This window comes from Microtus oregoni, unplaced genomic scaffold (genome assembly GCF_018167655.1).
Source record: "Microtus oregoni isolate MIOR12 unplaced genomic scaffold, Mior012 000087F_ref0000451, whole genome shotgun sequence".
NCBI lineage: Eukaryota > Metazoa > Chordata > Mammalia > Rodentia > Cricetidae > Microtus > Microtus oregoni.
Window position 1 is genome coordinate 246,145 of NW_024544554.1, and position 24,106 is coordinate 270,250.

General features: G+C 43.3%; 1 protein-coding gene across 2 annotated transcripts in view; it reads left to right on the forward strand.

The window, feature by feature from the left end:
* The first annotated feature begins 412 nt into the window (after nucleotides 1-412).
* Nucleotides 413-24,106, forward strand: part of LOC121442176 (DNA repair protein complementing XP-G cells homolog) — a 28,158-nt gene continuing 4,464 nt past the window's right edge. The window contains exons 1-12 of one of the 2 annotated variants that reach the window (XM_041643606.1): nucleotides 413-811; nucleotides 3,098-3,273; nucleotides 5,006-5,121; nucleotides 5,660-5,743; nucleotides 7,512-7,572; nucleotides 8,667-8,810; nucleotides 10,990-11,197; nucleotides 13,884-14,984; nucleotides 17,845-18,089; nucleotides 18,661-18,780; nucleotides 18,912-19,125; nucleotides 20,179-20,323. In XM_041643606.1, coding sequence (XP_041499540.1) covers nucleotides 724-811; nucleotides 3,098-3,273; nucleotides 5,006-5,121; nucleotides 5,660-5,743; nucleotides 7,512-7,572; nucleotides 8,667-8,810; nucleotides 10,990-11,197; nucleotides 13,884-14,984; nucleotides 17,845-18,089; nucleotides 18,661-18,780; nucleotides 18,912-19,125; nucleotides 20,179-20,323 — 2,702 coding nt within the window. In that variant the 5' untranslated portion in view covers nucleotides 413-723. The remainder of the gene's footprint in view (nucleotides 812-3,097; nucleotides 3,274-5,005; nucleotides 5,122-5,659; nucleotides 5,744-7,511; nucleotides 7,573-8,666; nucleotides 8,811-10,989; nucleotides 11,198-13,883; nucleotides 14,985-17,844; nucleotides 18,090-18,660; nucleotides 18,781-18,911; nucleotides 19,126-20,178; nucleotides 20,324-24,106) is intronic. The other variant, XM_041643605.1, reaches the window with a different exon arrangement.

The window sequence follows — 24,106 nt, forward strand, 5'->3', positions numbered from 1 at the left end:
CAAAGTCATTTCTGACCACAAGCTATGGGAACTCGAAGTTTCAGATGCTGCAGGTAATTCGATGACACCTAGTTACCGCATGTTGTGCAAACATTTACCTTTAAGAACATCAAGGAAACATCTATCCTTCTCTTCTTTTCTAGTCTAACCCAATCCTTAGCATCAAGTCTGCAAAGCTAGATGGACCACGGAGGCACTGAAATTGAAGACGCACAAAGGGACTCCACTGAAAAAGCCAACGTGCAATTGTCTTTGACGCCGAACAGACGGCCGCACAGAAGCAGCGAACTAACAATTGGTTCCAATCCTGCACTGGCATTCCTAGCGTTCTGGCTCAGGATTTATACGTCACGAGCCAACACGGGATTCCCAATCGTCGCGTTCCCTTAGACGGAAGCCTAGAGGGTTCAGTTCGCGTGGGTTTTGCATGTCCTGGGTGGGGGAGCGGGGTGAAGCATCATCGGGAGGGACGTTTGGCGGCTTGCGTCGCCCGCGCCGTTCCTCACTTCTGTTAGCCGCGCCACCATTTGGGCTGAAGAGTCCCCGCTCCTCCCACTGCATCCACGTGCCATGGTGAAGCCGTGCATTTCTTCTCGGAGGCCAGGTCCTCCCCGGAAGTGTCCCAGCGCATCCGCACCGCGGCGAGTTCCGGCTGCAGGGAGATGGGCTCCCTGTGCCTGCGCTTGGCGCGCCCATCTCTAACTTAAGCAAAGGTCCTGCAGCATGGGAGTCCAGGGGCTGTGGAAGCTGCTGGAGTGCTCCGGCCGCCGGGTCAGCCTGGAGGCGCTGGAGGGCAAGGTGCTGGCCGTGGGTATCCTTCAGGCGGAGCGATGGCGAGGGCAGGGCCACTGCCGGAGGGCTGGGCTCCTGGGGGCACCGGAGCCCGGGCATTGCTTGGGTGTCTGCCTGTCCAGCTTGCAGCCCGGCTCTCCTCATTTTAGGGTCAGTCTGTGCCTCCTGTGCTTCGGTGCTCCCTGCAGAGTAGGTACGCGGTTGCCTTGGAGAATCGGGAGATTTAAAGGATGAAGTTGGAAGAGCGTCCGGCTCTGCAGAGCTGTAAAGTTTAGAAGTTATTTTGTGCGCGGCGGGAGGTCAGCGTGGAGAGACTATCGATCTCCCGTTCTTTTGCATAGTCAACTCATCTTTTGGAATGAAAAATTAATGTGGTTCCTAGTGAATTAGTTCCTAGTGAATTAATTGTAAACAAATTGCTGGGCGCGCGCGTGTGTGTAGGTGAGGCGTGTCAAGTCATTCTGTAAAGTGCAGCAAAGAAGCCATTATCTGATGAGCCAGTTCTTTACTGTGTGCCCAGCTTATAATTAAGGGAGAACATGTAATAGTAGAAGAATAACGTTTTATGTCAAACACACCAGTGACAGAATTTTATAAAACAGTCTTACAAGTTTTTACCCAGGGAACAGGAAGTTGTGTAACTTGAACTTTGCAAAGCACATGTGCTCTGTCGCACCCTAGTGGCTTTTCGGTATCACTGCAGTTTAAGGATTTTTGAATTATTAGTAAACGAAAGGGCAATTTGTAGTGAGGGAGAATTCTTTTTTTTTAGGGGGGGGGTTCTCTGTAGCTTTGGTTTGGTGCCGGTCCCGGAACTAGTTCTTGTAGACCAGGCTGGCCTCGAACTCCCAGAGATCCGCCTGCCTCTGCCTTCGGAGTGCTGGGATTGAAGGCGTGCGCCACCACCGCCCGGCCGAGGGGGAATTCTTAAATTCTCATCGAGGGTTTCACCTTATAGTGGTAGAGTGCTTTCTTAGGATGTGTGAGGCCCGGTAGTTCCATGCCCGTTATTGAGAAAAAGTACTACTGGTAACGTCATCACGGATTTAGGTTATTTTCTGTTCCAGCCCCTGTAAAGGATTAGGAAGTTAAGCATCCTAACATTCAGGGATGACAGAGGAAAAGTAAACTGTGTAAATTACCTGTAAAATGGCTGAGTCCCATTCAGGATGTGAAGTCATTTTTGTGAGATTATTAAGCTTTTCTGAAAGACCGGGTCATTTATCTAAAGAAAATTGAGAAAGGTTCTGCATACAATCACATGTGTCTGTTATAATATGATTACTTCTGTAATTTTTTTAATATTTTACCATGAGAATTCTGATACCTGAAATTTAGGTGTTATTTGTTTGGTAATAAAGAACTCATCCACGATTATATTAGGTTTATAATTTACGTACTCTTCCAAATAAATTGGGTTTTGGACCACGTGGATAGCAGAGCGTCTTATTTAAACAGTTTATGTCTGGGTTAAAAATGAAGAAACAACAGTTTAGTTTTTTTCCATTACAGACCTTACCATCCGTTCATGCATTGCTTGTATTGGGGAGATAATGCCCCCTCTGAACACATACCGATCTGGATTAACTTAGTTTTCAGTCACCTAGCTTCAGGACTAACGAGAATTCCCAAAAGAACAAAAGTTCTCAAATGTCATTGGGTCTTTGAGTTTCAACTCTAAAGCAAGTTTTGGCTTTCCTTCAGACTTAAGTTAAAGCACTTGCCCTTGGGGAATGTAAATTTGTTCCATGTGTGTTGAAGTTTGTGTTTTTTTTTTTTTTTTTTTTGGTTTTTTGAGACAGGGTTTCTCTGTGGTTTTGGAGCCTGTCCTGGAACTAGCTCTTGTAGACCAGGCTGGTCTCGAACTCCCAGAGATTCGCCTGCCTCTGCCTCCCAAGTGCTGGTGTGTTGAAGTTTAATGAATCAAATTGTGAAAATACTTTTATGTGATTGTTTTTCACCGAGAATTTTATGTGGGGACTTTCAGCCCTCCCCCCCCTCGAGAAACGGTAAGCCTTAGCTAGTTTACATGTGGAAAGGGATCACTTCCGTGAGATTGAGCGTTTCAGGAGTAAGGGTGTGGATCTGCCTATGACTTTAAGATTCAGAGTGTGGAAAGTAATAAGGAACCAAAGAAAAGCTAGCTGACTTTGGGTAGATTCTGTCATGGCCAGGTATCATTCAGCTTTCATAAATGGTGATATATGTTTAACGTTCTCTGTTTGTTGGTATCACGTCTTGGATATTGAAAGTTTGAGGATGAAGCTGGAAATCCCATACTGTTTTCCTTTACTGGTTCTCCGAGATATTAGCATTTGGCTAAACCAAGCACTGAAAGGAGCCCGAGATCGCCATGGGAACGCGATAGAAAACGCTCATCTTCTCACATTGTTCCATCGGCTCTGCAAGCTGTTATTTTTTCGTATTCGCCCTATTTTTGTATTTGATGGAGATGCTCCACTGCTAAAGAAGCAGACCTTGGTAAATATCATCTCATTTTATTTTCTCTGTAGACACCATTAGCAATTTTTTATGTTGACTACAGCATTTCTCCCTTCCCTTTCCGCCTTCCAAACCCTCTTATGTATTCCTCCCCAATCTTCAAATTCCTTTTTCCCCTAATTATTGTTGCATGTTTTTAATGTGTATGCATATATATTCCTAACTGTAACAACTTGTTCCGTCCTTTTAAGGCTGCCTGCATGTATTCCTTCTTTATTTATTTGTTCATATGTTTGATTTATTTTTGCTTTTTGAGACAGGGTTTCTCTGTGTTGCCCTGGCTGTTCCGGAACTCATTCTATAGACCAGGCTGGCCTCGAACTCAGAGATCCACCTGCTTCTGCCTGCTGAGTGCTAGGGTGCACCACCACTGTCTGTTTTCAGTGAGCAGTTTTAACTTGTAATCAGTTTAATTTCAGTTGCTATTAAAAATTTATGCTTATAAACTGTTTTGTAATTTAGTTTGTTTTTCTTTCTTTCTTTTTTGAAACAGGCTCTCTCTGTGTAGCCTCAGCTGACCTGGAACTCCGTATATATAGTCAAGCGTGCCTTGAACTTGCAATGTTCTGCCATTGTCCTAAGTGCTGGGATAAAAGGCATGCAATACTGTGCCAGGCTTGTAACAGTTTGTCTTTACAATATTTATGAGAGATTATTATATATGTTAGGATCAAATTTACCTATTAACTGAAACAACTAGAATTCTTTTTTTTTTTTTTTTTATTTTCGAGACAGGGTTTCTCTGTAGTTTTTGGTGCCTGTCCTGGAACTAGCTCTTGTAGACCAGGTTGGCCTCGAACTCACAAAGATTCTCCTGCCTCTGTCTCCCGAGTCCTGGGATTAAAGGCGTGGGCCACTACCGCCCAGCCAACAACTAGAATTCTTAAGTAGTTTCTTTAGGATACTCTCTTTAGGTGGTCCACATTTTGTCTGGCTGGGCTACTATTGCTCGCTGTGGACCCCTACTTAAGAGATGTCTCCTTTAGAGTGTGATTGAGTGTCCTTGGTGACAGGAACACAAAGCAAATAAGCAAACAGAAGACTATTTTCAGAACAACCACAGGAAAGCTGCTCTGGTCTGGGCGACCCTCAAATACCTTCTGAGTGAAGTTGTCCAGTTAGCTCCACAGTTCTTAGAACGCTTTTATGTATGCTAAGGGTTTCTTCTAATACAGTGCTGCATTTGTGTGTGGGGCAGAGGTATGTACAAATCATTTCTTAAAACAGGATCAAATTGGGCTGGAGAGAAGGCTCAAAGGTTAAGAGCATTGCCTGCTCTTCCAAAGGTCCTGAGTTCAATTCCCAGCAACCACACGGTGGCTCACAACCATCTGGAATGAGGTCTGGTGCCCTCTTCTGGCCTTCGAGCATAGACACAGACAGAATGTTATATACATAATAAATAATTAATTAATTAAAAAAACAGTATCAAATTGATTTTGTGATAATTTTTTTTAAAGGTTTAGATTCTTGGTGGTATTGAAATTTATTTATAAGAAACTGACAACAAGCTAGTAATTTCCAGATCTGCTCCATAGGTGATCGTTAGACAAGTGCTCTGTGCGTCCTGTCCAGCAAAGAACCTGAAGATGCCCATTGACAGAAGTGAGGAGGAAGCCCTAGTACAGCCGTTGGCCTACGTTCAGATCCTGAAAGGTTTTTAGTGGCCCCACACCGGAAGTGAAATCCCACACGCTTTATTTGTTTACAGGCCAAGAGAAGGCAGAGGAAGGATTCCGCATCCACCGACTCGCGAAGGACCACAGAGAAGCTCCTGAAGACGTTTCTGAAGAGACAGGCTCTGCAAACTGCCTTCAGAAGGAAAAGGCAAGAGGACTGTGCTGTGGACCCTCCCTGGGGTCTACTGTCCTCTCTCCGTGTCTCTTCACAACAGGAAGAGTCAGGGGAGGAACGAGTGGAGAGCTTCAGACCTGGGGGTGTGGGATTGTGGCTAACGAGAGAGAAAAGCTATTGTATTGCCTCCTCCTTTAATTAATTAATTAGACTTGTATTTTTTAAGAGTTGCAGGGATTGGAACTCAGGGCTTCACATGTGCTGGTCAGGTGCTTTACCATGGATTCCCCCGCAACCTGACTTTACTGTGATCGGCCCCCTTCTGACTGCAGCCGAGGCTGTGGAAAAGACTCTGCAGAGCCCTAGCCAGTTCCCCTTTTCCTCCACATGGTTCTTAGTTATGGCAGTAATGGCTTGGGGGAGACGCAGGCCAGGAGAAGACAGCCAGATGAAGGGGGTGGGTAAAGCACTGTCCTTGAGCAGGGTTTGTGCAACCGGCAGGAGGAGATGGTTGACTAAAAAATGCATTTCATATGATTTTTGTTGAAAACTAACTGCATGTGCTTTTCAGAAATGAAGCCCTACCCAGTCTTACTCGAGTTCAAAGAGAGGACATCTATGCTTTGCCACCTTTACCGGAGGAAGAAAAACACAGGTAAATGTTCATCTACTAAGGAGTATCACTTTAGGGGCTGGGGAGGCGGCTCAGTTAGTGAAGGGGCTTGCCCCTCAAGTGTGAGGTCCCATTCTATCCATCACACCCCATAAAAACCTGGGCAGACTGGTAGCGAATGCCTGGAATCTCAGCATCCGGGAAACCTCCTGGTTTCCCTGACCAATAATTTATAGGGAGCCATAAATCATTATAACACCTTCTAGGATCAGTGCATATCCATGCAGAATATCTGTTCAAATTCCCCTTTTCAAGATTACATATTTAAACTGACTTACCAAACTACTGGGTTTTCATCTGAATTTTTTGTGTATGCTTTTGGCTATCCCACGCCTGTCCTGATCGCTCCCCTTGCTCTTCCTCTATACATGCCTAAACCTTTAGCTTTCTCTCTGTATCATTTCTTTCTCTACATTGCTGACGTCACTGTCTGGCATCTCAGTAGCACCCAACCTTTTTTCTGTCTCGTCTTTGACCTCATGCTTTTGACTCAACTCCCCGCTCCCAGCACAGTCTGCTGTGTCTTCCACAATTTATTTAAAGCCAAATTCTGATGTTGATATTGTCATTTTCTTTTCTTTTCTTTTTCTTTTTATAAAACTTCATAATGTATGTTTTCTGCTTTTTTTTTTTTCCTAAATGACAAATTCTCAGCACGTATCCTAGTGTGACCGGAATTTGCTCTGTAATTCAGAGTGACCTTGAACTTACAGCCTTCCTGCTGCACTCTTCCGCACACTCTCCGCGCACCCCAGGCCTGTCACCACGCCTAGCCTACCTTGTTGTTTCAAGATAAACTTTCAGCCCTTTATTCACTCTTTTCAGCCTCGTCCCCTGGTTTCCTCTCCGTCACAGGCAGAATTTCCTTGCCTTTTTTTCCAGATGACTGCAGAACTCAGTTCATGTACCTAGAATACTTCCTCGCATGTGCTTCCTTTGTGCCCTGCATTGGAGTCCTTTGCTTATGCATAGCAGATCCGCCAATGTGATTGTAGGAGGTTCTGGAAAACTTCATGACTGTCTGTACTAGCTGCTTTTCTATTGCCGTGATAAGATATCATGATCAAGACAACTGATGAAAGAAACTTTTTTTTTTTGTTTATTTTATTTTATTTTATTTTATTTGACACAGCGTGGAACCTGTCCTAGAACTCGCTGCTCTGTAGACCAGGCTGACCTTGAACTCACAGAGATCCGCCTGCCTCTGCCTCCTGAGTGCTGGGATTAAAGGCGTGCGCCACCACTGCCAGGCTAAAAGAAACTATGTAATTGGGCATATGGTTTGAGAGGGTTAGAGTCTGTTATGGCGGAGTGAAGGCATGGCAGCAGAAACAGCTGGTAACTCACATCTGGAACCCTATTTGGACAGCATAGCCTATACTGGACATGGTGGGAGGATTTGAGGCCTCAAAGCCTGACTCTTGTGACAGGCCTTCTCCCACAAGGCCACACCTCTTTCCCAAGTACTTCCATCAACTAGGTACCAAAGGTTCAGGCGTCTGAGCTTGTGAAGGTTATTCTTATTCAGACCATCACACTGCCTGAGGTTTTTTAGGTGATTTACTCCTTCACTTAACTCTACCAACTTTCCGCTCCTTACGGAGGGAGTTAGGATTTCATATTGCAGGTGCTTACTTGCGTGCGTTCCCCATTAGACAGTGAGATCCTAGGGTACAGACCTTGAGCTCAAGAAGCCTGTTTTTAAGTGTTTGTTAAAAGTCACAGATGTTAAGTGTGTTCTTGACTGCAGTTCAGAAGAGGAAGAGGAAAAGCAGTGGAGAGAAAGAATGGATCAAAAGCAAGCTTTGCAGGTACTCTCGTTACGGGAATTCAGAACGTGTCTCATTATTTGAAATGATGAACAGGATGGGTTTATGCACGTTCTCAATAAGGAGTAGACATAGCTGTCCCTTTAACTGCGTGTTTTTGATTGCATGTATGCATACATATATGTTTATGTATATATATATATATATATATGTATGTATGTATGTATGTGTGTCTGTGTAAAATTCACACTTACCCATGCATTCAGTGCATTTGTATATTGGATTTGGCATTGTGTATGTCTTTCTTTCTTCCTGGGGAGGTTTTTGAGACAGGGTTTCTCCTGGCTGCCCTGGACCTGACTATGTAGACCATGCTGGTATTGGACTCACAGAATCATGCCTGCCTCTGTCTCCCGAGTGCTAGGATTAAAAACATTCCAGACAGCTGTGAGCTGCCATGTGGGTGCCAGGAATCGAACCCAGGCCCTCTGGAAGAGCAACCAGTGTTCTTAACCACTGAAATATCTCTCCAGCCCCCAAATTAATTTCTTTAAGATGTTATTTTCTTAAAAAAAAAAAAAGACAACAAACAAAAAGCTAAGTGGCTATAAAAATGGCTCTCATCCGCAAGTCTTGTTCTCGTTTCAGAATCCTTCTGCTTGTTCTTCTTCAATCTAGGCTTCCCACTTGGTATTGGAAAAATCCCTGCCCCAGACATGTCTCTGACAGGGTTTTCTCCATCTATCATGTAAGATTTTTCCCTGATTACGCTTAGCAGCTCAGCCTATTGGATGTTCTAACAGTTAACCTTGCCTTACCTGTTTTCTTGCTTACGTACCTTGTTCTACTCATAAGATTAGGGTTCGTATGTACACAGCCCCCATAGTGTCCAGAGTCTTTGAGTGGCGCCTGGGTGGGGTGTGAGCGCCTGATAAGTGGTTTGTCTTGGAGTGACTGAACAAATGAAGGGGCTTACCTGTTTGTGCACTGTGATGCCTGCTGCAAAATGAATGCGTGCTTCAGTGTGTAGATTATGGAGAGCTGTGTTTTATGATATAAACACAGTGTTCGTCGCAATGACTAGGCCCGAATGGGTAAATATAAACTTAATGAGGTTAGCGTTTTACTTCCCACAGGAAGAATTCTTTCATAATCCTCAGGCCATCGACATCGAGTCTGAGGATTTCAGCAGCCTGCCCCCTGAAGTGAAGCATGAGATCTTAACTGACATGAAAGAGTTTACCAAGCGAAGGCGGACACTGTTTGAAGCAATGCCAGAGGTAAAACATGCAGCAGTAAACAGTAGCATATCAGTGCGTAGAACAGAACTTCATTCAGCAAGACTCCGAGAAGGGAAAATGGAGATGGTCTCCACTTTAGGCAGTAGTCCAGTTGCATGGGTACGGAATTGGTATATCTCACATCCCATAAAGCATAGTTGATTTATTTATCCATTACAGCTCATAGATATTCAAAGAAGTCTTGGGGACTTTCTGTTCAAGACTAGGCCTTCTCTTCTGTGTACTTCTCAGCACCTTGTAACATGGTGTTCTAGTCTCAGCACAGAACACGCCTGTCCTGACCGTGCCTACACTCTTAGCTGGTACTTCCGTGTCTGGCACAGTGAGTGCCCAGCATGCTGTGGTTCGTGGGCCAATTCTTAGAAGTCACTTTAAACCACAACATGCCTTGCCGACAGAAAATAATCATAAGACGGAAAGTACTTCCGAGGTGACATTCCAGGTACAGGATTGTGTCTTCTCCTAGGGTGGCCTGAGCCTGGTGACTTCACAGTCGCAGGAAGCCGAGGCAGGTGTGGTGTGCCTGGTTGTGTGTTGTGTCCTGACAATGCTGGTGGTGATTACTAAGTTTATGCACCCACTGGGCACCTGCTGGCTTTAGTTTCCGATGTGTGAGTTCCGTTTTCCTTCCTTTTGGCGCCCCCTGCTGTTTGCAGTAGTTGTTCTCAGACACTGAGGTGGACTGAAAGTTCTCAGCTTTGATGTCGCGTTTTTTATTTGCCTGTTTTTTTTTTTTAACTTGCTGTTGACTTTAGAACTTTATAGAATGCTTGTTACTTTGGTGCTAAAAAGTTGAAAAAAAAAGATTTATCTCTTATTTCTGATTTTCCATGCAGTTCGTGCAATAAGAAAATAATAAGGTGCATAGCAATTATATTATTAGGATTTTGGTACAAGGAAGTTTATTTTTATTCCAAGGGGAAAGCAATCCAGACTCTATCTCTCTTTCAGGCATGTGCTTTGAGGGGTTGTGAGGAATCTCTGAGTGTGACTCAGAAATAAGATTTGAATGGAGTGAGAAGGAAAGGAGAAAAACAGCCCCTCATGGTTTTCTCTTTGAAACCACGCTGTTGCTAGACCATGCTAAACCATGCTGGAAGGCTAGGGTGGCTTCGTGAGAAGACAAATTTCAAGTAGTCCAGGATGGACCTTGGGGCGACTTATCGATTGTGCCCTTGTGGTATTCACAAGAGAAGATCCATGTCCTGGTTGCAGGGATAATGAGACTAATAATGGACTCAGTTGTGTAAGCCATCTGGCTGAGGTCTCCCATGTGAGTCTGGCGTTGAAGTCTCAAGTCCGTCACTTACAGACTGGAGATAGAAAAATGTCTCATTGGATGTCTGGGAGAATAAATCAAGGTAGTTTGTATAAAAGCGCTTAGAATGTCCTCATTGGAAAAAGCTTTATACTTGTTAATTATGATGATTAAACCCTCGGTTGCTTTATTCTTTGTCGTTTGGGGACCAGGGACAGGGCTAGTGCTAGGCACTTCATTTGTATCTAGAAGATTGTCTTTAGCTGAGCCACCGTCACACGCCATACCACAGCCGTGCAGTCTAGCTCAGCAAATGGTTTTTGAGTGAATGATTAAGTAATAAAAAGATCCTACAAAGTTTTCTTTTGCTTAATTCAATTTGTTTCAAAGAATTTTCTCCTCCTCCTCCTCCTCCTCCTCCTCCTTCTTTTTTTGGTTTTTCAAGACAGGGTTTCTCTGTGTATCTCTGGCTGTCCTGGAACTCACTCTATAGACCAGGCTGGCCTTGAACTCACAGAGATCCACCTTCCTTTGCCTCTCTCAGTGCTGGGATTAAAGGTGTGCATCACCACCGCCTGGATATTTTTTTTGATGGCTGTTACTATTCCATGTGGGCTAATCACAGTACTTGGGAGGCAGAGACAGGAGTATTTTGCTACAATTTCAAGGCCAGCTTGGTCTATATAGTAAGTTCCAAAAGCTTGGGCTATTTATTGAGCGACTGTCTCAAAAGCAAACAAACAATAAAGAAAAACAAAAAGTAAAGGAAGTTACCGCTGGAACCCCACCTTGATTTTCAAGTTTTATTTTTCTGCTAAGAGGCTGTACCTTTTGGGGGTGGGTTGGTGCGTGGTGGTGTTATCTGTGGAAAGCACCAATCTTGTTTATTTTATTCCCTAGGAGTCTAATGATTTTTCGCAGTACCAGCTGAAAGGCCTGCTTAAGAAGAACTACCTAAACCAGCACATAGAAAATGTCCAGAAGGAAATGAACCAGCAGCACTCAGGGCAAATCCAGAGGCAGTACGAAGATGAGGGGGGCTTTCTAAAGGAGGTGGAGTCAAGGAGAGTGGTCTCTGAAGACACCGCCCACTACATCTTGATAAAAGGTACAAGGCACCGTCATTGGCTTGACAGCTTCAAGCCATAGGATAGGGATGCAGTTGGCTCTTGCCGCCATGCCGTCCCTGTCGTGATGACAGGCTGCATCCTGTGCCAGTCAAAGCAGACGCAGAGCATCTGAGGACTTCGATCAGGAGCACTGTGCTCTTCAGGCTCTTGGTAGGGCTTCTGCAGGTAGCTACAGCTGCTGTGTCTTAAATCTGATGGCCGTCCCATACCCAGAACATAGCATCTTGTAGTGTTCCTTTCCATCCTCAGGCCCCTACATTCTTATTATCCCCACCCTCCCCCCTTTTGGGATGTGCTGTGTGCGTCGTATGAAACATTTATGGCTGAGCACTCAGCAGTTGCTTGTTCCAGAATTTCTGCACTGAGTGCCACCCTCTTCAAGGAGGAGCTTCTCTGGTCCAGGCTGGCCACAGCACTGGTTCTGAGGTACAAAGGTACGGGTTTGCGAAGCAGTTGGACTACCCAATTAGCAAATAGCAAAATAGCAGCCCTACATTTTTTCCTAGGGCAGTGACCTCTCTAGCCATGAGTTTTGACTGGGTCATACAGTCTCAGATATGTCTTTCCTCCTGTAGAGTGGGCCACAAATCGAGTTGAGTCGTATGCTGATTGACCCCAGAGTATTCTTGACACTGTTGTACTAACGGGCACATCTGGTCTGTCAGGTCAGAACTGTAGCACACAGTGTTCACCACCAGCAAAGACTTGAAAACTCCTCGCTCCCAGCAGCCTGCCTAGTGCCTTTTAGTTCTGTGGTAGCTGGGTACCAGGAAGGAGGCTTCCAGCTCATTTCCAACTTCTGCACCCTGTGCCCAGGGTGTGTAGTGTCATTTGCAATTGGATTAGAGCAGTAGCAATGGCCTATTCTATATTCTTCTGGGAGCTTCTCTGGGCTGTCTGGTCAGAGACCCATGGGGAGTAACTTGTACTTGGCACTGGGATTTTCGATCAGTTCCCATGGCGTCTAGGAGCAATCTTGTCAGCTCACACAGGGTACTTCCATTCAATTTTTTTTAATTGTGTTTTTTTCATTTATACAGTGGTTTTTGCATCTATCTTTGGTTTGGGTTGACCCTTTCCCCCTTACGATCTTCACCTTTCTTCTATTCTTTCAACTCCTTCCCTAAGTAAACCTTTCTGTCCCTAGTATACCTCCTTTTCATATCGTAACTGAGAGAATGAAGTAATAAAATGAGCTTCAGTCTTGGTGTGATAGGGAAAACAAAAGTCTAAATCATGGGCTTTAGAAGCAGGCCTGCCTTGATGTCCAGCTCTGACTCTTGATTTGAGCAAGTGTCCTAAGCTCTGTGAGTCTTTGCTTTCATACCAGGCACTTTGTATCTCTGATACAGGTTTGTTCTGTGGGCTGTGTCAGGTCCTGTCTGTAAAGTGTCCCGTATGTGGTGGCTTCTGCTATTTATAAATTTATTATACACATTAGCTACATAAGGTAGTTTTGGGTCCATCGATGGTAGAATGTCTCTAATATTTCCTCAGACTTTTGACCATTTTTTTGTTGTGATGGGTACAAATATAATATCTACTCTTTTTTTTTTTTTGGTTTTTGTTTTTCTGTATAACTTTGGAGCCTGTCCTAGAACTTGTTCTATAGAACAGACTGGCTTCGAACTCACAGTGATCCACCTGCCTCTGCCTCCCTATTAAAGGCTGGATTAAAGGCTGGTGCTACCACCACCCGACTCTGTGTACTTTCTTTTAAAAAGATGTGGGAAGTAATATGTTATATCAAAGTAATTTTTAAAATATGAAGTTAACATTAGAAATATACAAGGAGCTTCAGAATGGCTCAGCAGGTAAGATCTCATCTTGCTCTTCCAGAGGAACTGGGTTTCAGGTCAACCACACAAGTGGCTCACAGGTGCCTGTAACCCCACCTCCAAGGGGTCCAGCATTCTCTTCTGATTTCCCCAAGCACCCACACATGTAGGGCATTCATTTACACAAACACGTACGCACATACATAAATGAAATAAAGAAATAAGTGAGTCACAGTTTCTAAAGCCATGCTTCACTTCGAAGGCCGTCCCCCACTGCCTCCTTACCCCACACTGCCAGTACTTTCAGTGACTCTGTCATGTATTTTGGTTTTTCTATTGTTGCTTTTCCTTAGGGGTATTGGGATTTTTTTTTTCATTTCAGATTTTATGACAAATAACTTAGTTTCAAAAGCATATTTGAATTTGCTAGTATTTAAAGTAATAGGGAGAAAGATCATTTTACAAATTTAAATTCACATGTATGAGCACTAACACCAGGATTTAATTTTTTTCTATAGAAACAACTAAGAAATAATCTAAAATGGGATTTTGTTTTATGAAATAGATAAGTTTTTGTTTCACTTTTGGCTGTGTATTGTGGCAAAATAAAATTTTAACTTACAAAATAAAACCTTGGGTACTTTTTCACGCTGAGGTCTGGGAAAAGACATCCATGATAAAGCCAGGGGAATCTTGGTTAGGTAGTAGTAATTATATTTATCACTAATGGATTAGTTACTACAGAGCCAGCCACTTTAGAATTAATGAACAGATTTAATAAAATCGTATCACTATATTTACGATCCAGGATTCTCTTGTTCATCGTCCCAGAAAAACATTGTCATACTGTGAATTGCATGGTGAGAAATGTCTTAATTTCTCTCAGGTATTCAAGCTAAGAAAGTCATGGATGCGGATTCAGAGGCTTCTCCTTCCTGCAGCAGAGTGCACAGCATGTCCTTGGACCTGAAATCCTCACCCCAGGAGAAAGTGAAGCAGGAGAAAGAGCCAGAGGCCACACCTCCTTCTCCGAGGACTTTACTGGCTATGCAGGCAGCCATGCTGGGAAGTAGCTCAGAAGAGGAGCCCGAGAGTGGAGCGGGAAGGCAGCCTAGGGAGAGGAACTTGTGGGCCACGGCAGATGCAGGCTCCGTATCACCGCGTACGCTTGCGGCTATTCAGAAAGCCCTGGATGATGACGAAGACGGGAAAGAGTGTGATGGGGGCGATGAACCCACAGGAGGGACAGTGATGAGAGTGTTAGGTGATGATAAAGATGGAGAGTTATGCGCCAGGAGTGATGAGCCGGCAGTGCGAGCACTGCCTGGAAACGGGCCAGACCAGGGGCACAGTGATGGAGTTGTTGAGAGCCATGGTGTTACGCCATTTGCCACAGTTCCTCCTGTACCCGCCGCGACTGTGGTAGAGGAGTGTGCGGCCAGCTGCGGTCGTGAGAAAGAACAGACCGCCTCTGTTCCTTCATTGAGTGCCGCTTGTCATCAAGCTGGTGGAGAACAAATGTCACTTACTCCTGTGGTGAAGGCAGCTTCCGAGAGAAGCAGTGAGGATGAGGTTGAGGATAAGCAAGCTCCACTCCCGTCAGCGTACATGGAACTTCCCTGCCGTGATGCTTCTGGGCGCCTCAGTGAAAGGAAACCGACCCCGGTAACTCCAGTGAGAACATATTCGGATCAGAGGCTGGACCTTGAAGAGCCCGAGCTGCAGGAAGGTCTCAACCCGCCCGAGAGGAAAGGCGATGATGAAACAGAGTGCGCACAAACCCCTGCTTCTAAACCATGCAGTACAGTTCACGTCCCGTCAGAGGCAACGAGTGACTTAGAAAAGGCATTGTCTTCTGACGAACGTGGAGATTCCCTGAAAACCATTGAGCAAGGGGAGATGCCTGAACCTGCTGCCAGGGAGTTGATTTCAGTCCCGGAGCCCACGGGACCAGTGGAGATGGAGTCAGAAGAGAGCGAGTCTGATGGTAGGTACTCCTTTAAGGGAATGGAGTGGGAGGGCTTCATGTCTGCAGAGACCAGGAGACCCCGTAGTTCAGCCCTGTTTACAGCAGAGGAACCAGGAAAAAAGGAGAAATGAGCATCCCAGGGTCACACAGCCAGGATGGGGATGCCCTGCTTTGCTGGGCTGGCCCTTGTATCTTTAAGATTTTATTTTATTTTGCATGTATGGATATTTCACATATGCATGCAGTGCCCATGAAGGCCAGAAGGGGGCATCAGATCTTCTGGAATTGGAGTTACACAGGGTTTTGAGCTGCTCTGGTCACTGGGAAGCTTAATGCAGTATCTCTGCGAGAGCAGCAAATGTCAACTGATGAACCATCTTGGCACCTCTGTCCTTGGTATCGTTAAAGGAAAGGAGTGCCATGCTTGGGGAAAAGAAAGCTGAATTTCCTTTAGCTTTTGTTAACTTTCTACTTTGACAAACTTGCAAAAATTAAAGGAGTGAAAAGCTGTCATAGACTACTGACTGATTCACACCTAACCTTAGAGGCCAGTATTTTGCCCCGTTTGTTTGTATGTTCCCTGCCTCTCCTTATCTTTGCTCCTTCTGCCTCTTCTCCCTCCACTCCTCCTCTCCATATCTCCCTCTCTCTGTCTCTCCCGTGCACTCTTTGCATATCTCTGTCTCTGTATTTTTGTGTACACATATGCAAGTGATCTTCATTATTTATAGCTTGTTTATTTGGGTAGTCGCTTCCTTGCTAAAATTTGACTCCAGAGTCAAAGGCATGTTGCTGTTTCTTTATGGGCATTTGCTGGGAGCACAGGTCTGAACTACCATGCCTGGCTCGATTTCTACATCTTAGTTTCTCTGTCAGTTAGCGGAAAGGAAGTTGGGGCCTATGAGAATATGCTGCACCCAAGCAAACTTCCTGCCATGTGTTTCTGCATCCTTGATTGACCTCTGTCTGAGCAGAGGCCTACCGTGATAGTTGCCAAGTGGTGGTGACCAACTCCATCCTTCCTTAGGCGTTGATTAGTTATAGTCTACTATAGAGAAGACCCTTTCCCTTCTCCCCTGTTGGCTGTTTTTGTTGTCATGTGGATTGCGGTATTCAGTTACAGAACAATACTATAACACATTTGCTCAAAGCTTCCTCACTTTGGCTGGGGGAGTGGTTGTTCTCAAGCAAGCTCTTGCGACTTTCGCCAATTCCTAATTGTATTTTGATCATTTCTGTACTTCTGGCCAGGATGCCGAGGTTTTTCTTGTACTGACTCTGCTATAACCCTGGTCTAGCATTTCTTTAGGGAGCCCTTGACTCTTAGTAAAGCTTATCAGTCAGCACTGGCTTCTGGGTGAGCTCCCTGAATTCCTCAGGTTTAAATTGCTTATCCAATCTTAACTTTAGTAAGTGGTACCTGTTAGGAAATTTATCCATTTTTTTTAATATTTTCCAATTTGGCTGGTACAGGCTTTTATGATCCTGGATTTCCTTGGGGTCTGTTGTTATGTCCCCCTTTTCATTTCTGGTTCTGTGTCTGCCTTGTTGCCTTTCTCCAGGACTCCACTCTTTGTTTCATTGATGTTCTGCATTGCTCTCTTTGTTGCCCTCAGTTTCATTACTTCGTGCCATCTGCTTCTTTTGGGTATGCTCACTTATTTTTGTTCTAGATCTTCGGGTATGCTGTTAGGTTGCTAGGATGAGATTAGCTCCAGGCTTTTATTGCTATGAACTTTCCTCTTAGCACCACTTCCACTGCGTCTCCTAAGTTTGGATGTGCTGTGTGTTCAAAACGAAAATCATTGAATTCTATTAAGTCTTGAATTTCTTTCTTTATTTCTGTCTTGACCCATTTTTCATCCAGTAGAGAGTGGTTTGGTTTCCTTGAGTTTGTAAACTTTGTGTTATCTTTGTTGTTTATATCCTGCTCTAATCCATGGTAGTCCGATTGGATGTAGGGAGTTCTTTCAGTGTTCTTGTATCTTGAGACTCATTTAGTTCCGTGCGATGCTGAGAAGAACATATATTATTGTGTTTGGGTTAAGCGTTCTATAAATATCTGTTAGGTCCATTTGGTTTATAACATCTATTAGTGCCAACATTCCTCTGTTGAGTTTTTTGTCAGAATGATTGTAGTGATTTGAATGAAAATGGCCCCCAGAGGCTCATAAGAATGACACTTTTAGGAGGTGTGGCGTTTTTGGAGTAGGTGGGTCTTGCTGGAGGAAGTATATCACTGGGGGTAGGTTTTGAGGTTTCAGAAGCTCATGCCAGGTCCTCTGTCATTCTTGCTTCCTGCTTCCTGCAGACCCAGATGTGAAGATTTGCTGCCAGCCTATCTGTTCCCAGGCTTCCTTTATGAGTTTTAAAAACAGGATTAGTTTACAGAACATAGCTGATATATAAGTTTTTGAGAATTTGATTCCTACTTTCAGTGACCAAAAGCCTAGCAGATCAATTTGTCTGGTTGAAAACGCTTGTTTGGAAGTGCTAGGCGGGCATCTGTAATGCAGTGTGTTTAAGAATAACAAGTTAAGGGGCTGGAGAGATGGCTCAGAGGTTAAGAGCATTGCCTGCTCTTCCAAAGGTCCTGAGTTCAATTCCCAGCAACCACATGGTGGCTCACAACCATCTGTAACGGGGTCTGGTGCCCTCTTCTGGCTTGCAGGCATACACACACAGACAGAATATTGTATACATAATAAATAAATAAATATTTAAAAAAATAACAAGTTAATTGCATGTTTGAGGTTATACTTAAATCCTTTCCTTTGGGGTCTCATATTTTTCACAACTGTTTAGAAAGTTCTGATGACGTCAGAGTGACCCTGATGCTCTCATTGTAGATGAAGTGACATTATTCTATTTTGGACAGGAAGTTTCATTGAGGTACAGAGTGTGGTCAGTGATGGTGAACTCCAAACAGAGTCACCGGAGACTTCTAAATCTGACTCTGAACAAGATGAAGAGGAACCAAGAGGAACCCCGCAGGAAGGAAGCTCCAGGGACACAGAACTCCAACAGGACAGCTCCGACAGCGAGGACGTGGCCAAAGAAGAGCACAGAAACGCTGACAGAGATGCCGAGAGCTCACCTAATGAATGGCAAGATATTAATTTGGTAATCATGTAATACCATGTTTTAATTTAGTGCGGAGGATGCCATGCCTGTGGCTTTTGAGATTTTTAAGAGTTGCTGGATAAATATTTACTAGCTGTTCTTAATTCATCTTCTTGTTACTCATAGTTCCCTTTTGAAATGTTAGTTGCGAGCCAGGCGGTGGTGGTGCAACGCCTTTAATCCCAGCACTGGCGATCTCTGTGAGTTCGAGGCCAGCCTGGTCTAGGAGAGCTAGTTCCAGGACAGGCTCCGAAGCTACAGAGAAACCCTATCTTGAAAAAAACAACAACAAAAAAAAAAAAAAAAAAGAAAGAAAGAAAGAAAGAAAAAGAAAAGAAGAAATAAAAAGAAATGTTAGTTGCACCTGGGATGGATAGGTTTCTCATATGATGTAGTGAGGTGACCGAAAGGGACAGTCTTTCCTCAAAATCCCAAGAGGGGAACACGGTAAGGAGCAGCAGGTTACTGGTCATTTCCACCAGAGGAAATGCAGGCATTTTGTTTTCTTGCAACAAATGAACATAGCTGTATCGTAACTGGAATGATCTGTGAATGGGAGCCTTTTTTATAGGAAGAACTGGACATCCTGGAGAACAACCTCTTGGCAGAACAGAACTCACTGAATGCTCAAAAACAGCAGCAAGAACGGATCGCTGCCTCGGTAACGGGCCAGATGTTTCTAGAAAGTCAGGTGAGTGAGTGTGACTCCAGGTTGGGCTTCTGTGACTTGTCCTTCTGTGGGAAGGGCTGTGTGACAGCCTCACACCCCTTGTGGTCAAGGTCATCAGTGCATTTCTCTGTGGGTGCTTTCTCTTACTACAGGAACTCCTGCGCCTGTTTGGCATCCCCTACATCCAGGCTCCCATGGAGGCAGAGGCGCAGTGTGCCATTCTTGACCTCACTGATCAGACTTCTGGGACCATCACTGATGATAGTGATATCTGGCTGTTTGGGGCCCGGCATGTCTATAAGAATTTCTTTAACAAAAACAAGTTTGTAGAGTACTACCAGTACGTGGACTTTCACAACCAGCTAGGTAAGATTCAGAGTGTGGTCACTTCCCACAGTTCACTGTCCTGATTTGCCTCACGTGGTTTTTTCTCCTGAAGGAACTAATTCGATGCATGAATGGAAATGCGAAATTATAGGATTTCAAAACTCGGATTTAAGAAGCTAAAATTCTAATGTCTTTCTTGTAGTTAAATCATCTACAAGGTTAGTTGAGTTCCCTTATAGGGAATCAGAGATGCTCTCATAGGGTAGGGAATGGAGCCGTTGCTGCTTCTGATGCTGACCGCGTGTCCATCCATCTGTTCAGCTGGGCAATGCACACTGACTCTCATATGCCAGTCATCCTTGACAGTGGGGAAAAGAGCAGCGAATGAAACAGTCTAGTGGAAGGAAAAGATGCTGGCAGTGTTTACAAGTCATAATGTGATGTTTGGTGTAAAAGCAGAAGGAGAACGAGGAGCAGCTGCATGATGTTCCCACAGAGGTGTTCCCCGGGAACCCGGGAAGGCTTTGTTTGGCACAGCCTCGGGCAGGCTCCTCGAGAAAATGTAGTCAACAAAGATGATGTCCGAGGCACTTAAAGATTCAAGGCCCTGAGGCAGAAGATTGCTTATATACCTGTTCTAGGGAAGTAAGGAGGCCAATGGGAATGGGGACGGAGGGGGCTATCAGTAGTTACATCACTGAGAAGAAACTGAAGCCTCATAGTGTTTGTGTCTTGGATGAGGGATATGGGAAGAGGGCTTCTAGTTTCCCGTTTCTGGGCCGGTGGTATAATGGAGCAGAGGAAGAGAGTGGAGTTGGGATGAGTTCATTCAGAGACGCTCACTAGAGGCAGGTGTTAGTGGAACGCGTGTGCCTGTGGTCAGACGGAGCAGGTCAGACAGCTAACGTAGAGGTGAGCATACATAGAGAACTTAAAATGAGAATGGTTAAAACTTGAGAATCTCAATATAATGATATTTAACGACGGAAACTCTTTTGGATATTGGTTTATCATACACAGTTTATATAATAAAATATTTATGTTATATAACTTTTATAAAGTTATTAAATCTGTTTGTTGCTATTCACACAGGACTGGACCGGAGCAAATTAATCAACTTGGCGTATCTACTGGGCAGCGATTATACCGAAGGGATCCCGACTGTTGGCTGTGTAACAGCCATGGAGATTCTCAATGAATTCCCTGGGCGCGGCCTGGACCCGCTCTTAAAATTCTCGTAAGCTTTTTTTTCATGTCTTTAATTCAGGTTATTTATTTAAATACTCAGATTAACAAGTGGATTTTTTTATAAGCTGAACTCTTACTGTATTGCCTAGACTGAGCTCAAACGTGCAATCCTCCAGCCTCAGCTTCCTACATAGATGCTATTATAGGTGTGTGCCACCACCTTGGGGGTTTCTGAAATCATGATGTCCCAAGCCACTGTTCATTGAAGGAGCAGTGGGGACAGTGACTGTGGTTTCTAAGGCCCTTTTGAGTCTTTTTTTTTTTTTTTTATTCATGCCTGGCTTATCCTTGTCCAAGGACACAAAGCCAGTTCTGCAGCTCTCATTATTGTGTGAGCTGCCTCTGGATTCATTTAGATGTTTAGAGTAGCTGATATGTTATATGCAGGACTCAGTGATGGGAAAGGTAAGTAGTTACAGTCTACACCCTCAAGTTCCTTCTTAGACTGGGTAATGCAAAAGCAAATGAAATTGTTCAGTGTTGCCAGTGTAATTGTTTACCACAAGTTCAGTGTTATGAAAGAAGTCAAGGTTGTTGGTGACAATCTTTTCCTATTCTATAGACCGCTGCTTTGTCAGAATGGCTGTGTCCTTTATCTACAGGAGCTTCTCAATTTCATGACATCATTGTTGTTGATCTTCATGCCCGTGATTTTGGTGTTCTGTTCAGAAAGCCTTTTCCTGTGCCAGTTCAAGGCTATTCCTTTTTCTCTTCTATCAGGTTCAGTGTATTTGGTTTTATGTTAAAGCCGTTTAAAGTTGAGTTTTGTGCTGGGCAATAAATATGAATCTATTTGAAGTCTTCTACATGGAGACATCTAGTTTGACCAGCACCCATTTATTGACGATAGTTTTTTCCAGTGTGTATTTTTGCTTTGCTTATAAAAATTCAGGTGTCCATAGGTGTATGGATATGTGTCTGGGTCTTCAGTCACACTCCATTGGTCAACATGTCTGTTTTTATCCCCATACCATGTGGTTTTAATTACTACAGCTCTGTAGTGCAACTTGGAATCCAGGATGGTGAGACCTCCAGCAGTTCTTTTGTTCAGGATTGTTTTTGCTTCCTGGGTTTTTGTGTTTCTATAAGAAACAGAAAATCGTCCATCTGAGATCTGTGAGGAATTGTGTTGGAACTTTGAATGGGGTTGCATTGAATCTGTAGGTTGCTTTTGGTAAGATGGCCGTATATTCTATGTTAATCCTACCAATCCATGAACATTGGAAATCTTTCTATCTTCTTATATCTTCTTTAGTTTCTTTCTTCAAAGACTTGATGTTTTTATCATATAAGTCTTTTGCTTGCTGGGTTAGAGTTACCCCAAGATATTTTATATTATTTGAGGCTATTGTGGAAGGTGTTATTTCTCATATTTCTTTTTCAGTCCGTTTGTCATTTGTATATAGGAAGGCTACTTATTTTTTTTAAGTTAATCTTGTATCCAGCCATTTTGCTCAAAGTGAATATCAGCTATATGAGATCTCAAGTGGAATTTTTATAGTCGTGTGTATATACTATCATATCATCTGCAAATTAAGATACTTTGATTTCTTCCTTTGCAATTTGTATTACCATTGATCTCCTTGTTGTCTTATTGTGCTAGGAAAGACTTCAAGTACTATATTGAATAGGCCTGGAGACAGTAGACTGCCTTGTCTTGCTCCTAATTTTAGTGGAATTGCTTTGAGTTTCTCTCCATTTAATTCAATGTTGGAGACAGGTTAACTGTAAACTGCCTTTATTATGTTTAGGCATGTCCCTGTGTCCTTTATTATGTTTAGGTATGCCCCTTGTTTACTTTATTATGTTTAGGTATGTCCCTTCTATCCTTTATTTCTCCAGGGCTTTTATCGTGAAGGGGTGTTAAGTTTTGTCAAAGTTTTTTTTTTCTGCTTCTGATAAAGTGATCATATTTTTTTCCTTTCATTTGTTTATATGGTGGATCACATTTATTGAGTTTTAGTACATTGAATCATCCCTGCATCTCTGGAATGAAGTGTACCTGATTATGGTGGATGATCTTTTTGATGTATTCTTGGATTTGGCTTGCAAATATTTTGTTGAGAATTTTTGCATCTGTGTTCACAAAGAAAATTGTTTTGTAATTCTTGTTCTTTGTTGGGTTTTTATGTGATTTGGGGATCATGGTAACTGTGGCCTCACAAAATGAGTTGATGTTCCTTCCTGTGTCTATTTTTTTAAAAAATATTTATTTACTTATTGTGTATACAATATTCTGACTGTGTGTGTGTCTGCAGGCCAGAAGAGGGCACCAGACCTCATTACAGATGGTTGTGAGCCACCATGTGGTTGCCGGGAATAGAACTCAGGACCTTTGGAAGGGCAGGCAATGCTCTTAACCACTGAGCCATCTCTCCAGCCCTCCTGTGTCTATTTTGTGGATTTAATTTGAGGTGTCAAATTGTCTTTGAAAGTCTGGTAGAATTCTGTACTGAAACCAGCTAGCCTTGAGCCATTTTTTTGGATGAGAGTTGTATGTATCAAGAAAACTATCCATTTCTTTTAGATTTTCCAGTCTTTTAAAGGTATATCTGGATTTCCTTAGTGTCCCTTGTTATGTTCCCCTTTTCATGTCTAGTTTTGTTACTTTTAGATCTTTTCTTTCTGTCTTTTTTTTTTTAAGTTTGAATAAAGGTATATCAGTCTTTTTTATGTAGGCACTTAGTCCTGTGAACTTGTCTCTTAGAACTGCCTTAATTTTATCCCATAAGTTTGGGTATTCATTTTCATCCAACTCTGGAAAGTCTTTTAATTTCTTTCTTTATTTCTGTTTTGACCTATTCCTCATTTATCAGTGAATTATTAAGTTTCCCAGAGTTAGTAAGCTTTGTATTGTTTCTGTTATTGATAATCTACTTTTAATCCTTGGTGGTGAGATAGGATGCAGGGTATTATTATTTGTGTGTGTGTGTGTGTGTGTGTGTGTGTGTATGTGTATATATATATGTATATATATACATATATATATATTTCAATATATATATATATATATGTTGAAACTTGCTTTGTGTCCTAGTATGTGGTCAACTTTGGAGAAAGTTCCATGAGCTACTGGAAGAAGTATTTTATGTTGGGGTAAAATATTCTGTAAATATTTGTTAGATTCATTTGGTTTATAAGTCAATTATCACCAGCATTTCTCTGTTTAGTTTATGTCTACATGACTGGTCCTTTAGAGAGAGTTGGGTATGGAAATCTCCAACTATCAGTGTGTGAGGGTCTATGTGTGATTTAAACTATAGTAGCGTTTCTTTTACAAAGGTGGGGGCCCTTGTGTTTAGGTTATAGATGTTAAGAATTTGATCCGCTTCAGCTGCGTTGCAGGACTCAAGGCCTGCTGTGGAAGAGTTGCTGGGCTCTATTGGAAACACATTGTCCTGGCTGTGGTTGTGCTTTTACGTGTTAGTTTGAACTTAAAGGCCATTTTGTCAGATAAAATGGCTACACTAGCTTCCTCTATAGGCCCATTTGCTTGGAATACCTTTTTCCATTCCTTTACACTGTGTCTATCCTTGATGTTAAGATGTGTTTCTTGGATGCAGCAGATAACTGGATCCCGCTCTTGCATCCGTCCTGTTAGTCTTTGTCTTGTTATTGGGGGAATTTAGAGCATTGATGTTGAGAGATATCAATGAGCAGTCTAAGCATCTGGGTTTCCGAAGGTTTTACTTCTATTTATTTATTTATTTTTTGGGTTTTCGAGACAGGGTTTCTCTGCGGCTTTGGAGCCTGTCCTGGAACTAGCTCTTGT